The sequence below is a fragment of the Chrysochloris asiatica genome, unplaced genomic scaffold (genome assembly GCF_000296735.1).
Source record: "Chrysochloris asiatica unplaced genomic scaffold, ChrAsi1.0 scaffold00173, whole genome shotgun sequence".
Taxonomy (NCBI): Eukaryota; Metazoa; Chordata; class Mammalia; order Afrosoricida; family Chrysochloridae; genus Chrysochloris; species Chrysochloris asiatica.
Window position 1 is genome coordinate 2,657,705 of NW_006408691.1, and position 17,846 is coordinate 2,675,550.

The 17,846-nt window shown below is 46.7% G+C and overlaps 1 protein-coding gene across 1 annotated transcript in view; it reads right to left on the minus strand.

Annotated features, from left to right (window-relative positions):
* Nucleotides 1-17,846, minus strand: part of TTC34 (tetratricopeptide repeat domain 34) — a 64,722-nt gene that overhangs the window by 8,719 nt on the left and 38,157 nt on the right. Inside the window, exons 4-6 of the mRNA XM_006871782.1 lie at nucleotides 13,943-14,168; nucleotides 12,500-12,701; nucleotides 11,125-11,291 (exon numbers count right to left, since the gene is read on the minus strand). Coding sequence (XP_006871844.1) covers nucleotides 11,125-11,291; nucleotides 12,500-12,701; nucleotides 13,943-14,168 — 595 coding nt within the window. The remainder of the gene's footprint in view (nucleotides 1-11,124; nucleotides 11,292-12,499; nucleotides 12,702-13,942; nucleotides 14,169-17,846) is intronic.

The window sequence follows — 17,846 nt, forward strand, 5'->3', positions numbered from 1 at the left end:
GCAGGTTAGCAGGTTACAATTTAGGATTAGAAAATGCTCAGGGTATAGTTGTTCCAGCTGGCTGCTGATAAATGCCCACAGGACACACCACTCACCATATTCCTCAGTCTGAAGTGACTTGGCTTTATTTAGCTCCAAGGGTCAACAAACCTAGCTCTCTCACCAAAGTGACTGGAGACACCAACTCTACAAGCAAACTTCCTGCCCAAAGTCACCCAGCTTTACTTGCTCCATGGGCTGGGAAGTCCTCTGCTCTGTCTCATTGTCTGGTTCCTGGTTCTGCTGCTGCTGCTTCTCCTCTGCCACCTCTTCTGGTGCCACAGCTTTCTGTCCCTGGGTTGAGGAGGTTCAGTGTGCAGCGATCTCGGGGTCCAAAGGATGTGCTCCACTCCTGGATCCTCCTTCTTGACAGTAGTAAGATCCCCTTCCTTCTTCTGAGGCAGATCATTTTATATCCATGCTAGAGGTGCAAGTTTTTATAATTACAATGAACTCTGCTAACATCCACTGCTGAATCATGTCATCTTTTCCTGCCTTCTCTTACTCAGAACCAGCAGGGCAGAAATATTGTTTGGTGGGAGTTACAGACTAGAAGAGACAGTAGATAATTCACCACAGCTATGCTGCTAGTTCTGTGCGCCTGTCCTTCCCCCACCCCATGGCTGCAACCACTTTACCCTCCTGCTTCTGGACTGGACATTTGAGGGGATCCAGCTCATTGGCCTCTATCCATGGAAGTAACTCAGAAACTCCTTCATGAGGTTGCATCCCAGCCAGGTAACGCTTGTCAAGACTCCACCAACTTGAGTCTCTGTATGCTGCTGCAGTCTGCCCCCACTCTCTGGGCAGCATGTCCCACCTCTACCCCATTCTTGTCTTCTCTCCCAGTTGTGCTACAGGAGCTCCACAAGTATGTATTGTTAAGCGCTCCTCCAGGAACCATTTGTTTCCCAGCTGTCTTTTTTTTTTTTCTTTTTTTTTTTGAGCCTTGTTGACAATGTCCTGTTCAGCTCTTGTACCTCCTTACTTCTTCCATTTGCTTCAGCATCTCTACGCTCGAGAGCAAGTTTCAGTCTCTTCTGACATTCATTTTCATCTTTTCCTTCTTTCTTGTCTTCTTAATGACCTTTTGCTTTCTTCCTGTATGATGTTCTTGATGCCATCCCACAACTCTTCTGGTCTTCGGTCTTCAGTGTCAAATCTGTTCTTCAGATGATCGTGAAATTCAGGTGGGTTATATTCAAGGTCAACTTTTGGCTCTTGTGGACTTGTTTTAATTTTCTTCAGCTCCAGCCTAAATTTGCATATGAGCAATTGGTGGTTGGTTCCACAGTCTGCCCCTGGCCTTGTTTTGGCTGATGATCTGAAGCTTTTGTGTTAATTGAATAGTTTCAGTATTTCATTTAAATTCTTCTGGTGTTCTATAAGTTGTTGTTGTTAGGTGCCATCGAGTAGGTACCAACCCATAGTAACCTTATGCACAGCAGAACGAAACACTGCCCGATCCTGGGCTAGCCTCACTACTGTTGCCACGCTTGAGTCCATCGATGCTGCAATCGGCCCCTTTATATTATGTTTTAGCACTTGCTTTATTGAAATCTTAATTTATCATCATCTGTAGTGTTAGGAGTCCCTGGGTGGTGCAAATGTTTATTCATTGTAAGTACTTGACTACAAGCCCAAAGGTTGACAGTTTGAACCCTCTCAGAGGATCCTCAGAAGGAAGGTCTGGCAATCTGTTTCTGAAAAGTTACAGCCTTGAAAACCCTATGGAGCCTAGTTCAACTTTGTGAGACACGGGGCGGCCATGACACTGGAGAAGACCCGGCATTAATAATAACAATAGTGTCAGAGGTGTTATGAATTGAACTGTGTCCTTCTAAATATGTGCTGTAACATCTTAACCTCTTTGCCTGTGGTTATAATCCCATTTGCGAATGGGTTGTCTTTATTTTGTTAATGAGGCAGGATTTGTGTAGGGTGTACCGTTATCAATATCTTTTTGAGAGATAAAAGAGACTAAACCAGGCAGCCAAGTAGAGATGGGGTAGGATAGATGCCAAGACATATGGTGCTTGCTCTCCAAGAAACCAGGAAACAGAAGAGAAAGAGACACAGATCTTCCTTCAGAGCCAACACACAGAGAGCAAGCCTTGCTGTCAAGCTGACATTTTAAATTTAGACTTTCAATCTCCTGAGAAAATCAACTTGTTTGTTAGGCCCATCTACTTGTGGTATTTCTGCTATAGTAGCACCAGATAACTAAGATGGGAAGATAATGCAAAGCAAACGCAGACACACCTCTTCTCTCCAACCTTCGAACCAATTCTGACCCCAGTTGTCCCGCTCATGGCACTCCACTTCTCTTCTGGGTTCAATAATCCATTGCAATGGTCACATGGGACTCGACAGACAATATTTACGGTTAGTGATTATTAAGAGTGCTTTTGTTGTTACGTGCTGTCGAGTTGGTTCCAAACCCAGTATAGGGTTTCTGAGGAGTGGCTGGTGGGTTTGAACTGCTGACCTTGCGGTTCAAACTGACCCCACAGAAGGACTGGCTAAAACTCAGGATCTGGATCAGGAAGTTTGTAAGCTAAGTCTTCCTTCTTCACTCAAGAACAGCTGTCTCAGCTCCTCTTGACCATGTAGGGCTCATCGTGGCTCTCTGAGGACAGGCTTCTCTTGACCCTCGCACCTGTCACCACCAGCTCCGGGCCTGTCACCACTGGTTCTGCCACTGGGCCCTTTCCAGGTCTGCTGCCACCTTGACCCACGGTGCAGCTTTTGAGGAAGTTTCCTTGCTTCTTTTCTCTCTTCTTTTTTCCTTTTTACTCCTTCTTCTTATTGTTACTCTTCCTGTATCTTTCTGTCTGATAAACCCCTGTGGGCTTGACTGCCTAACTGCACAAACTCTTTGTCAATTTCAAGGCATGGTACTCCCACTAGTGCCAGAACTGACCAGTCTTCTCTTGGTAGGCCATGTTGTTGTTGTTAGGTGCTGGAGTTGGCTCTGAGTCAGAGGGACTTTATGCACAACAGAAGGAAACCCTGGGTGGTCCCGTAACATCCTTTCAATTGCTGTTATGTTTGAACCTATTGTTGCAACCACTGTGTCGATTCATCTTGTTGGAGGTCTTCCTCTTTATCACTGACCCTCTACTTAATCAAGCATGATGTCCTTTTCCAGGGACTGGTCTCTCCCAATAACGTGTCCAAAGTAAATGAGATGAAGTCTCACCATTCTCAATTCTAAGAGGCACTTTTTTTATACTTCTTCCAAGACAGAGTTATTTGTTCTTCTGGTAGTCCATGGTACTCTCAATATTCTTCACCAAAATCATAATTCAAATGTATTAATTCTTTTCCAGTCTTCCTGATTCATTGTTCAGCTTTCACAAGCATAAGGGGTCACTGAAAATACCATGGCTTGGCTCAGGTGCATCACAATTTTCAAAATGCCATCTTTGCTCTTTAGCACTTTCAAGAAGTCTTTTTTTAAAAGTGTTTTATTGTGAATTATGTGATAGTTTACATGGGAGAACATTAGTTTTACATTTATCCTATCGTATATCATTTCATTGCTATGGTTACAATCCCCTCCATGCATCATCAACCAACCAAAGTGTATACATTACAAGCCTTCCCCCCGGTCATCAGCACACAGTCTCTCTCCCTCTATGTTTAAAGTCCCCAACTGCTTCATATCTCCATGTCATTGTCTCTGCCTCCATCTCAGGCATCACTGCTTCTCTGGGTAGGGTCCTGCTCTCCGCTCTTCTCCCTTGATGGTCCCAGGGTCCTCCGCTCCTCTGCTGAAAAGTTAATCTCTCCCCTCTTTGCTACAAAACATCTACCGTTACATTTCCAACCCTCACAAGCAGTCCTGATAACAATTATTCACTATTGTATCACAAGAGACCTATCTGCATTTCAAGAAGTCTTTTGCAGAAGATTTCCTCAATGCAATACATCATCTAATTTCTTGACTGCTGCTTCCATAGACACTCACTATGGATCCAAGTAAAATGAAATCCTTAACAACTTCCATCTTTTATCCATTTATCGTGCTGTTATCTACTGGTTCAGTTGTGAAGATTTGTGTTGTCTTTATACTGAGTTGTAATCCATATTGAAGGTTGTGTTCTTTGATCTTCATCAGTAAGAGCTTCAAGTTCTCATCATTTTTAGCAAGCAAGAAATGTGAGTGTTCCTCTAATCCTTATCCCACGTTCTTCTTCATACAGTCCAGCCTTTTCTATTATTTGCTCAGCATACAAATTGAATAAGTATCTTGCTATTTAACTGCGTAGTAGTCTCGTGTTCTGTCCCAATGACTGCCTCTTGGTCTATGTATAGGTTTCTCATAGCCCAGTTAAGTGTTCTGAAATAAAATATTCTGAACTATTTCTGGCAATGTTATCCATAGTTCATTATGATCACACAGTCGAATGCCTTTGCATAGGCAATAAAATACAAGTAAACATCTCTCTGGTATTCTCTGATTTCAATCATGATCCATCTGATGTTAGTAATGAAATCCCACATTCCATGTCCTTTTCTGAATCTAGGTTTAATTTTTAACAGCTCCCTATCTATGCAGTAAGAGTTGTGGGTGATATCAAGAACTTCACACAGGAAGAAAGCAAAAGTTCATTGAAAAGACATGAGAGAAAGAAAAGACCAAAATGGATGTCAGAAGAGACTCTGAAACTTGCTCTCCAGAGTAGAGATGCTAAAGCAAATGGAAGAAGTGAGGAGGTTCAAAAGCTGAACAGAAAACTTCAAAGGCCAGCTTGAGAAGACAAAGTAAGATATTATCATGAATTGTGCAAAGACCTGGAGTTAGAAACCTAAAGGGAAGAACACACTCAGCATTTCTCAAGCTGAGGGAATTGAAGAAAAAATTCAAACCATTACTTGTGGTATTGAAGGATGCTATGGGCAAAATACTGAGTGATGAAGAAAGCATCAAAAGAAGATGGAAGGAATACACAGAGTCACTGTACCAAAAATAAATGGTTGATGTTCAAGAACCAATGATCCTGAAAGAAGAAGTCCAAGGTGCATTAAAGACATTGGCAAAGAAGCAAGCACTGGGATTAGATGGAATCCAAATAGAAATCTTTCAACAAAGTGAGGAGGCACTCAAGGCACTCACTCATCTCTGCCAAGATATTTGGGAGACAACTATCTGGCCGACTGATTGGAAGAGATCCATATTTGTACCCATTCCAAAGAGAGGTGACCCAACAGAATGCAAAAATCATTGGACAATATCATTGATATCCCATGTGAGTAAAGTTTTACTAAAGTTAATCCAAAAATGGCTGCAACCATACATTGACAAAGAACTTCCAGAGGCTCAAGATGGATTCAGAAGAGTACGTGGAATGAGGGCTATCATTGCTGATGTCAGATGGATCTTGACTGAAAGCAGAGAGCACCAGAAAGATGTTTACTTATGCTTTATTGACTACAATGGCTTTCAATTGTGTGGACCATGACAAGTTATGGACAACAGTGTGAAGTATGAGTATTCTGGAACACTTAATTGTGTACATGAGGGACCTGTACAAAGACCAACAGACAGTTATTCGGACAGAACAAGGGAACACTGGATGGTTTAAAATTAAGAAAGGTGTGTGTCGGGGTTGTATTCTTTCATCATACTTATTCAATCTGTATGCCAGAAGCTGGATTATATGAAGAAGAACATGACATCAGGATTGGAGGAAGGCTCATTAACAACCTGTGATATGCAGATGATACAATCTTGTTTGCTGAATGTGAACAGGACTTAAAATACTTATTGATAAAGATCAAAGACCACAGCCTTTGGTATGTGTTGCACCTTAATGTAAAGAAAACCAAACTCCTCACTACTGGACCAAAAAAGAACACCAATATCAATAGAGAAAAGATTGAAGATGTTAATGACTTCATTTTGCTTGGATCAACCATCAATACTCATGGAAGCAGCAGTCAAGAAATCAAACAATGTATTGCATTGGGAAAATCTGCTTCACAAGATTTCTTTAAAGTGTTGAAGAGCAAAGATGTCAATTTGAGCACTAAGGTGTGCCTGACTCAAGTCATGGTATTTTCAATAACCTCATATGCATGCGGAAGTTGGACAGTGAATAAAGAAGACCATGAAGAATGGATGCATTTGAGTTATGGTGTTGAAGAGAATACTGAAAGTACCATGGACTACCAAAAGAACACATACATCTGTGTTGGAAGAAATACAGTCAAAGTGCTCCTTGGAAGCCAGGATGGCCAGACTTCCAGCTTTCATACTTCGAACATATTGTCAGCAGGAGCCAGTCCCTGGAGAAGGATACCATGTTTGGTAAAGTGAAGGTTCAGAGAAAAAGAGGAAACCCCCAACGAAATGGATTGGCACAGTGGTAGCATCACTGGGATCAAATGTAGCAATGATTGTGAAGTTGGCCCAGGATCGGGATGTGTTATGCATAAGGTTACTGTTACTATGAGTTGGTACTGACTCACAACCTAACAAAACAAAAACAATCTCTGTAGTTGTTGTTGTTGTTAAGTGCCATCAAGTCAATTCCGACCCATAGCGACCCTGTGTAGGGTTTCCAAGGAGCAGCTGGTAAGCTTGAATTGCCAATCTTGAAGTTCAAATGGCTTTGCAGTCTGGCACATTAACCCACAGCGCCACACCAGGAATCTCTGTAGTGGCATCTAACAAAAACAATCTCTATAGTGCTGCAACAATTTTTGAATTATCTTCAGCAAAATTTTATTTGCATGTGATATTACTCAATGATTTCCTCATTCAGTTGAGTCATTTTTCTTTGGAATGAGCACAAATCTCTTGCAATTGGTTGGCCAGGTAGCTGTCTTCCAAATTTTTTGGCACAGATGAGCGAGTACCTCCAGCACAGCATCAATTTGTTGAAACATTTGAATTGTATGTCATCAATTTCTGGACCCTTGTTTGCCAATGCCTTCAGTGCCGCTTGAACTTCTTCCTTCAATACCACCGGCTCTTGATCATATGCTATCTCTTCAAATGGTTGAGAATTGACCAATTGTTTTTCCTATAGAGACTCTGTATTTCTTCCATCTTCTTTTGATACTTCCTGTATCATTCAGTATTTTACCCATAGAAGCTTTTAATATTGCAACCTGAGGCTTGAGAGTTTTCTTTTTCTTCAATTCTTTCAGCTTAAAAATGCTGAGCATGTTCTTTTCCCTTTTGGTTTTCTAACTCTAGGTCTTTGCACACTTCATTATAATCCTTGTCTTTTGTCTTCTTGAGCTGTCCTTTGAAATTTTCTATTCAGTTCTTTTACTTCATCATTTCTTTGTTAGCGCAGGTCTAGTTCAGTTTTGAGCTTAGTTCAACAGTATATTCATTTCCTTGCGTTGCCATAATAAATGACCACAACTGGGTGGCTTACAACAACAGAAATTTAATGCTGAAAGTCTGAACTCAATAGTGTGGCTGGACCTTGCTTTCTCTGAGGGTCTCAGAGAAGAGTTGTTTCTTGTTTCTTTCAGTTTCTGGTAATTTCAAGTAAACTTCTTGGCTTGTAGCGGCATCATTCTAATTTCTGCATCCATCTTCACATAGGCTTCTTACTTCTCTATTTGTATCTGTGTCCAACTTTCTCTCTCCTTAAGAGGACACAAGTTTTTGGATTTAGGCCCCATCCGAATCCAGTATGACTTTATCTTAAAGTGGTTACATGATGTATTTCTGGGGTATCAAATGAGTGCCCAAGATGTTCTGACTGGATTGGAACTTGAATTTCTCCCAGTCCTGCAAGACTCCTAGTATTACCAGGAAGCTTGCAAGCCACAGGGGGTGGCCCCTGATGGGTCTGAGCCTCCCTGCTCATTTCACCTCACTGCACCCTTTGTGTGCAACCCAAGCTCTTAGATGAGGACCCACAGTGAATCCTATGAAGATTGCCGCCTGTCCTCTGCAAAGTCTCCTCTTTTCCATGGCCATTTCTTGCAAATTCCAGTCAGCGCAGCTGCTGGAGTGCCCTATTGACCAATGCCTGAAAACAGTTGCTTCGTGTATTTTCTCAAGTTTTATCTATTTACATGATGTTCAGAGGTCCAGTATCAGGGACTCTCTCAGAACAGAGCAGAAAATTTATCCAGATGCATTTAAAATTTGGCAGATGGGATTCTTCTGGATCAGGTCATGGGAGTGCAAGTCTTGGCCAGTGGTAGAACAGTCCTTTCTGATCCACTCTACACTATGGCCTGGCCTCTACCTTCAGACACTGCTGGCCAGTGGAAACTCGAATTGGCTGGTTACCTTTTTTTTTCAAATGTTTTATTGTGAATTATGTGATCGTTTACATGGGAGAACATTAGTTTTACATTCATTCTATCGTATATCGTCTCATTGCCATGGTTACAATTCCCTCCATGCAATCCTTCCCCCGTGCCCCCCCAGGTCTTCAGCACACAGACGCTCTCCCTCTCTGGATCTAAAGTCTCCAGCTGCTCCATCGCTCCACATCATCGTCTCTGCCTTCATTTCAGGCATCACTGCTTCTCTGGGTAGGGTCCTGCTCTCTGCTCTTCTCCCTTGATGGTCCTAGGGACCTCTGCTCCTAGACTGAAAAGTTAATCACTCCCCTCCTTGCTATAAAACGTCTACCTTTACATTTCCTACCCTCACAATCAGTCCTGATAACAATTATTCACTATTGTATCACAAGAGACCCGTCTGCATTTCATTGCATCAGCCCTGGCTAGTCAGATTGAATACTACTCACTGGAGATTCTACCTTCCTCCAGGCCCTCTGGATCTAGGTTCCCTCTTGAAAGCTTGTAAGCCAGTCACTTCTTGCCTTTGTAGCCCCCCACCCCCCATTTTGGGTAGCCAATGTCCAAGTTTGGCTGGTTACCTTTACAGGAAAAAATGCCACATTCTGCCTTGGTCCACAGAAGTTCCAGCATCTATGTACTCTGCCTGCATCGTGGCCAGGCACCAGGCTGAGCATTTGACAGTAAGCCACTTTCTCCCACATGCAGATGGAACCAGAGACCAGGCCATCAAAGACCGTAGGGGAAACAGACTAGTCCTGGATGGCCCCCTTTGACCTGATGCAGTTGGGGGTTCTGCATATGCAGTTCTGCCCCATGGGCACTGGGGTTCCTGATCAGGCTGTCTCACCCTGATAAAGTCTGTCTTTCCCTGTAGGTGATACGAGCCCCCAGACAGGCTGCTCTGCCCCACATTGTGAGGCCCTAGTTGGGCTGTCCTGCCTGGTGGATGTTGGGGGGCCCTGAGTGGGCACCCTGCCCTGTGGACATCACTACGACCCTGGACATGTCTTACTGCTCAGCAGAAATAAGCACCATCTGAGAGTTCTTATTTGAATGGAAACTTGGGCTTATTTGTTTTTTGCTACCTTGGAGTCCAGCCTTTAGAGAATGAAGAAGCCAGAACAGGCAGGCAGGATGTGGACTGTGTGTTTATCCAGAGAAGCTTCAGGAGGGTCGACAGTTTCAGTTTCCTGTCAGGAATGATACTCTCAGCTAAGTGTCCTGTCTCTGAGAGCTTCCAGAGAGAAAATGTAAGTGGCTGCCTCTAGTCCTCTTCTCCTGGGATGTGCCCTGGCTTGAACCCCAGAGTAGACCCCCTGTCCCTGCTCCTGCCTTCTCACAGATCTGAAGACCATGTGCGGACAGCACAAGGTGGGGGGAAGAGGGAGTGCAGCTCCCTAGCACCCTGAGAGGGCAGCCTAGAGCTTACAGTGACACATGCCCCTGAAGATGTCAGCTTGGGCTCCTTTCTGCCCCTTCTCTACTCCACTCGCTACCTGGCTGCTTTAGTTGGAATTTGGAAGATCATAGCTTACCCCCTACTCCTTCCATTCCCACCAAGCATTCAACCCAAGGTGGATGGGACCAGAGAGAGGTGAAGTGATTTGGCTGAGCTCACCTAATAGGAGTGGACCAAGCACACAGTCTGATATGGGGCCCCAGGGTCCCAGTGAGCTGTGGGTACAGGGTTAATGAAGGTGTCAGGTAAGCAACACACAAAAACAGACAAGCGTTCATGCTCACAGGTCTTCCCCGACTACTTATATTCTGAATTGGAGAAGACTTTGCACAAGAAGGTCTGAAATGTACAGACATCTAAGCTTAGGAAGCAGGTGAATGTGGGTCAAGGAGTCCCTGGGTGGTATAAACAGTTCACACGCTCAGCTGCCAACTGAAAGGTTGGAGGTTCGTCTACCCAGAGGCACCTCGGGAAAACAAGTCTGCTGATTCACTTCTGAAAAATTGTTGTTGTTGTCATGTGCCATGGAGTCGGTTCAGACTCACAGTGACGCTGTACAGGGTTTCTGAGGCTGTAAATCTTTATGGGAGCAGAAAGCCTCATCTTTGTCTCATGGAACAGCTGGTAGTTTCAAACTGCTGACCTTGTGATTCGCAGCCCAATTTGTAACCACTACGCTACCAGAGCTCTTTTATTCTAGCCATAGCTATATGAATAACTCAGCCATCACGCTGATCCACTTCTGAAAAATTAGCTACTGAAAATGATATGGTGCACAGTTCTTTTCTGATCTGACACCATGAATCTGAATCCACCCAATGAGAACTGCTTTTAGTTTAAGTTCAGACCAGGATTCCAGCAGCTCTGTGCCCATGGCAGACATCACTAATCAATCCCAGTACTTCTTCCTGATCCTTAGGATGCCGACAGGTCTCTAAACGATTTTCAACACAAGAGTCCCAGTACCCCTGCCAACACAGGAGTCGAGACCTGGCCCATCCTGCCATCGAGGGTCTCTGGTATGCATGGAACACCTGATTGCAGTGAGAGGCACCTTGTGCACCCAAGGGCCTTCCCAACTCCCTCTGTGAACAGGGACTGGGCAATCTGGGACCCTCTGATGAATGAGCAGGACCTCCTGAAATTGGCCTGTGGCAGCCAGATGAGGCATCCTGACCCCACAGTGCTGGTGGGATTAGAAGACTGGGGCTTTGGTGGACTTCTCATTGTTCCTGATTGTCTAATCTTGAGGGTGAGCAATAGGGACCTCCCTGGTTCTTCTGTGTTTCCCCTTCAGCCCCCTTGCTTGCTCAGCCTAGGGTGTGGGGTGTCAGTACCTTCTGCTGGCCCAGGGCCAGGTGCACCAGTGCCCGCCCACACAGTGCCTGCACGTTCCCTGGCTCGACCCGGAGTACGATGTTGAAGTCGAACATGGCTGTCTTCTTCTGGCCCAGGAAACCGTAGCAGCAGGCACGGGCGAGGAGGGACTCGCTGGCCTGACCTCCTAGAAGAGGGAGGGTGTATGTTGGCAGGGGAGGAGGGGGTAGACACGGCTGGACATGAACCAGGCACATTTACAGAGCCCTCCCAATGCCGGCCTGGGTGGGGGACCCTGTGGGGTCCACCCCAAGGCACACAAAGGGGACAGTTAGGGTGAGCTGGGGTCACTGGTCATAGGACAAAGGAAGCCCCAGCAGGAAGTAGTCTAAAAGGACTTCCTAGAGGAGGGGCCAGGAGCTGTGTCTGAGGCCAAAAGGGGGTGGGGAGGATTCTGGGTCCTCTGGGCAAGAGTGGAAGTGGTACTGGGTGAAGGGTCGAGGCATGGGGTTGGAGCACAGGAATCCTCTTTCCAAAGAGGACACCTGTAATGGCCCTTCCTGGGGATTGGGACCAGGTTTGGGGGTTCCATGTGCTCTTCTCCCTGTCTCCCATTTTCCCAGGAGCACTTGGTATTCAGCTAGATCAGCCAGGCCAACTCCCAGCAGAACAGAAGGCAGGGTGAGGCATCCTGGAGAGGTTCCATTTTGCTCTCTGAACTCCGTGTCAGTTCCAGGCCTTCAGGGGGCCCTTGACCCAGGAAGGAGTTGAGCTCAGAGAAGGTGAGTGACCCGTCAGACCTCAGACACCCAGCTCATCAGGGGGCAGCCCTCAGGAGCCATTGTCCCACCTGGTGCTGCTAACAAGGTGACAGATTCAAATGTCACTGTCTCCTGGTCTCTTGGGGTCCCACTGGGCAGGGGGCCATGAGGCCCAGCAGATGAGGCCTGGACATGGGAGATGTGCTCTGTTCTAGGGTGGGAGATTCTCAGTGCTGCAGGCAGGCAGCAGGGTATTGTCACCTTCCCTGCGATGTCATCGTCACCCTCCTCTCTCTCAGGCATTGGCTTAGGATGTTCCCAGTGGGCAGCCTTGTCCTGTCCATCCCAAGGGGATGCTCACTACTCTGGGGGAACAAACTGTGAACCAGACATGTCTCACGGTACCTGATGCCCAGCAAGACAAAATAGCCATACCCCATACCTGGCATCTTGGCCCAATCAGGGACCTGTGTTGTAGGATAACACACCACCAGACAGACATGGGAGACCCTGTGCTCCCCTCCCCCCCACTGATGCCCCCAACTTGTCCTGACCTTCATGCCCCCTGGTCCTCAGCATGGCAGAACCCCCTACACCCAGGATGGTAGCTGGTCCCGCCCAGGCCCTGTCCTACCTGAGGCAAAGATGGCCAGAGAGAGGTAGCTGATGGCCTCCCTGGCCTGGACTCCGCTGTCTCCACCTGGCCGCGCCCTCAGGATGGCCACGGCCTGCGTGTGGCAGTGGCTCTGAAGTAGCTGTCGGTCCTCATTGTGGAAGACATCCAGGGTGGGTTGGAGGTAGGCTGTGTCCCCAGACCGGACCACCTTCTTCACCAGCTGCAGGGCAGGCCAGTCACTACTGACACCCTCCTCCCTGGGCTCATGGCCACCCAGGTTCCTCCCTGCTGGCCTCTTTCCTTTCAGGGCTTCAGGATGCTCTCCACCACTCTGGGCAGCCTGCAGTCATCTAAGGGGGGCCCTTCATCTCCTTATCACACTGGGGTCACAGAAGACAGAGACTGCACAGGGCAGAGTGGGCAAAGGGTGACTGCTCTCCAAGCAGAGTGGGTATCTGCATCACGGGCAGCCTCTTGGTGTTGTTCCCAGGCCTCCTTCTCCTCCTCACAGGGCTAGCTCAAGATGTTCAAGTCAGGCAGTGCCAGAAGAGGGGGCTTTCAAGTTATAAAGTGACAAGAGATGGAGGGAGTCCTTCAGAAAACTCCAGGACAGGGAGTAGGTCTCTAGCGACAGGAACCACAACCCTGAGCAGCGTCGCTGTAAGGATCCGGTGCTGCCACCTGCTGACCAGCACGCAAGTGACATGGGCTCTAGTGGATTTGGAGAATCTTCTCCTCTCTCCAGTGCCACGCCAGCAGGGAGTCAGGAAATAAACCAGGGCAGAGGACAAAGAGGGGACTGATAGGTCCCACTACCCTGGGCTCTCAAATCTGAGATCTGCCCCCTAGAACATGAGACTCTGACTTGCGTTCAGACACTGGAGCAAAAAGAGATGTCTCAGAGGCTGGGGAACTGGGAATCCTCTTCCAGATTCCTCGAGAAGACAGGTAAACAAGACAAGCCTGGTTTACCTGGAAGATTTAGGGTCTCTACAGTGGACTCTGAGCCTTTTTTCTTTATCACCTAAGGAAAAACAAATATGGGGCATCTGCTTGGAAGAAAGACCTGATGATTTGTTTCCAAAATATTAGCTATTGAAAACCCTTATGAGCACAGGTCTACTCTGATACACCTGGGTCCACCAAGAGTCACAGTCGACTGGATGGCAACTGTTTTGTGTTTGAAACAGCTGTAGAACACCTGCTGAACACAGTAGAACCTGCTCCAGCTAATTCCCACAATAACTGAGCAAAGTCTGAACACACATAAAGAGACTGAAGGTCAAAGAGATGGGAGAGCTGCCGAAATGGCATAGCTGCAGGTGACAGAGCAGGGCTGAGGCAGGAATAAGGCTTGTCTGACTCCAAAGCTGGGCCATACAGTTCAGAGCAAGGGGCCAGGGAGGCCCTCTGTGGCCTCACTCTACACGACTGACCCCCACCCCAACCCGGTCTCCTCACCTGGTTGGCGTCATAGAAGAAGCCCCTCCGTAGCTGCAGCAGGGCCAGCCGTGCCAGGACAGGGGCCGCCTGGGGCCTCCGGGACAGGGCCACCAGCAGTGCCTTGTGGGCATCGTTCAGGCGGCCCAGACGGTACAGGGCATCGGCTGCCAGTAGGCGTGAGTCTTCATTCTCTGTGTCCAGCTCCATCAACAGTGTGGCCAGCTGGTACACACCTTGGGCATCCCTGTATGCAGAGAGAGCCGCTGGGGTGGGGGAGGCAGCCCTGCTGTGTACCCCTTGGATCTTCCCAGGGAGTCACCAGTAAATCCTGGCCCCTCAAATCTGCTCTGGGCTACTTCCTTCTTGCCAGACTGTAGAAACTGTTATACAATGTTGTGTCCAGAGATTCATAGCTGCTCCCTGTCCCCATCCTTTCATTCCATCCTTCCACCTTCCCCTGGGGCAGGCATATTACAGATGCTGAAATTGAGGTCAAGTCCACAGGAGAAAGATGAGGCTTTCTGCTCCCATAAAGATTTACAGCCTCGGAAACCCTGTACAGGGTCGCTATGAGTTGGAACTGACTCCATGGCACATAACAACAACAACAACATGGTCAGCAGCAGCACTGACCCTGTGGTCCAGTGACAAGATAGCACACAAAACACATGTGGAGTGTCCTTGGCACCCACGTTAGGGGCTGTTAATCAAAGTTGACAATTCCCAGATTGTAGCGCTGTGGGTTAATGTGCCAGACTGCAAAGCCGTTTGAGCTGCAAGTCGGCGGTTCAAGCTCACCAGCTGCTCCTCGGAAACCCTATACAGGGTCGCTATGGGTCAGAACTGACTCGATGGCACTTAACAACAACAAATAACAAGAGAGAACAAATATGAACATCTCCAAATCAGAAATGCTTTCTAAGTAGGCAAATCAAAGTGATTGCCATTAAGCACCAGAGAGGCACAGGTAGCAAGTGTGTGTATGGGAACTGATATCAAATTTGCTCCTCACTAGGCGACTACTGTGGTGCTTTTAACATCCCGCCACCTTCCCTGACACTGGAGAAGCTGTTGTCATGCTGATTCTAACTCACAGTGAGTGACTACATAGGACAGAGTCAAACTGCCTCATAGGGCTTCTGACACTGTGATCTTTATGGAAGCTGACTGCCACAGTTTTTAAACTGCTGTCCAATTAGCAGCCGAGTATGACCAGGGTTCCTCAGGTGAGCAAAGAGAATATAGGCATACGTTGGAGATGTTTCGGATTTGGTTGCAGACCACCCCAGTAAAGCGAATGTCGCAATAAACTGAGTCACAAGAACTATTTGGTTTCCCAATATATATACATATAAAGGAGTCCTGGTATGGCACCGTGGGTTAATGCACTGGACTTCAAGGTCTGTTTGAACCACGAGGTCGGCTGTTCAGGCTCACCAGCCACTCTGCAGAAACCCTATACAGGGTCGCTATGGGTCAAAACTCACTTGATGGCACTTAACAACAATAATGTATATATAAATTATATTTACATTGTACTATAGGGACCAGTCACTGGAGAAGGATATCATATTTGGTAAGGTGGAGGGTCAGAGAAAAAGACGAAGACCCCCAGCAAGCTGGATCAGCCAAGTGGCAGCATCGATGGGCTCAAGCGTGGCAACAATAGTGAGGTTGGCCCAGGATCGGGCAGTGTTTTGCTCTGCTGTGCATAAGGTCGCTATGAGTCAGTACCAACTCGATGGCACCTAACAACAACAACAACATAGTCTATACTGTAGTCCTGTTGTGGTGCTGCGGGCTAGTGCTCTAGACTGCAAAGTCGGTTTGAACCGCAAAGTCAGCGGTTCAAGCTCACCAGCTGCTCCTTGGAAACCCTATACAGGGTCTCTATGGGTTGTAAGCCACTCAAAGGCACTAACAACAACATAGTCAATAATGGAGTCTTGGTGTGGTGCTGTGGGATAAAGCACTAGACCTCAAGGTTGGTTTATACTTCAGGGTCGGTGGTTCAAACTCACCAGCAGCTCCTCGAAAATCCTGTACAGGGGTCGCTATGAGTCAGAACTAACTCATTGGCACTTATCAAGAAACACAACAGTAGTCTATAGTGGACCCCTGGTAGCATAGTGGGTTTTGGATTGGGCAGTTAACCACGAGGTCAGCAGTTCATATCTACCAGTTGCTTCGAGGGAGAAACTTGAGATTTTCTGCTCCCATAAAGATTTACAGCCTCAGAAACCCCACAAAGGGCCGCTATGAGTTGGAATAAGCTCCACGGCACACAACCACCACCACCACAGTCTATAATAACGAGCCCCGGTGATGCTGTGCAATAAGCAATGGATTTCTAACTGCAAGATCGGTGGTTCAAATCCACCAGCTGCTCCTCAGAAGAAAGATGAGGTTTTCTGCTAAACTACAGCCTCAGAACCCTTATACAGGGTTGCTATGAGTTGACATTGATTAGATGACAATGATAACACATTTGTTTTTAATAGTCTATAATTGCATTGGTGTCCTGGTGTGGTGCTGTAGGATAAGCACTGGATTGCCAACTGCAAGGTCAGCAGTTCAAACCCACCAGCTGCTCCTCAGAAACACTATACATGGTTTCTTTCAGTTAGTAGCGACTCAACGGCACCTAACAACAACAACAACATAATCGCAGTATGAAGAACTTGGAAGTTATTACGAGAATGACCAAAATCTGACACAGAGACACAAAGTAAATACATGCCATTGGAAAAAGGGTGCCGATAGATTTGCTTGACGCAGACTTGCTACAAATCTTCAATTTGTAAACAAAACAAAACAAAACCCAAAAATGCAATCAAGAGAAGCACATTAAAATTTTTGGTTGTATTAAGTGTGTGTTTGGGCTGGGAGGGTGTGACCAGAGAGGCATGGCAGGGTGAGAAAGCTCCTGATGTCAGGCCAGCCCCTAGCCCAAGGACTTGTGGGGAGCATCACTGTAAAGCAAAACACTGGAGATGAGATCTTATCCAAGATGGTGCAATGCCAAACAGTAAGAAATCTAGAAATGCCCAAATAAATAATGGCTCAGCTACAGAATGTCCACCAGTCCCTCCTTGGAAACCCTATTCAGGGTGGCTATGAGTTAGAACCAACTGTCCAGCACTTAACAACAGAACGTTCACAGGGTGGGAAATTGTACTGTGCTGAAAATACTATCCAGGAGTTGCTGATGGGTTTGACCTTGTGGTTAGCAGTACAGTGTTTGTCCTATAGCGCCACACCAGGACTCCATAAAAATAGGATCAACAAGGAAAGTGCTCACGACACCTACTGAGGCCCAAACCACTGCCATTGGGTCAATTCCCGTTGTTGTTGTTGCTAAGTGCTGTCAAGCTGGTTCCAACCCACAGCAACCCTGTTTAGGGTTTCCAAGGAGCAGCTGGTGAGCTTGAACTGCCTACCTTGTGCTTCAAATCAACTTTGCAGTCCTGTGCATTAACCCGCAGCACCTCATCAGGACTCCTAGGACCCTACAGGACAGAGGAAAACTGCTCCTGATGGTTTCTTAAAGTGTAAATCTTGATGGGAGCAGACAGCCTCATCTTTCTACCTCAGAGAGGCTGGTGGGTTTGAACCATCAACCTTGTGGTTAACAGCCCAACACTGCACCATGAAAACAGCACACACTTAGTTTTCTGAAATAGACTTTGTATGCACAAAGAGAAAGCGTTACAAAGATGTATTAATGGGTTGCTCTTGTTAGGTGTCCTCTAGTCTGTTGCAACTCATAGCGACCCTACGCATAACACAACAGAAACACTGCCGTGTCCTCCACCATCCTTACAATCGCTGTTATGTCTGCACCTATGGTTGGTGTCACTATCAATCCACTCATTGGGGGTCTTCCTATTTTCCCCTGACCCTCTACTTTACCAAGCACAAT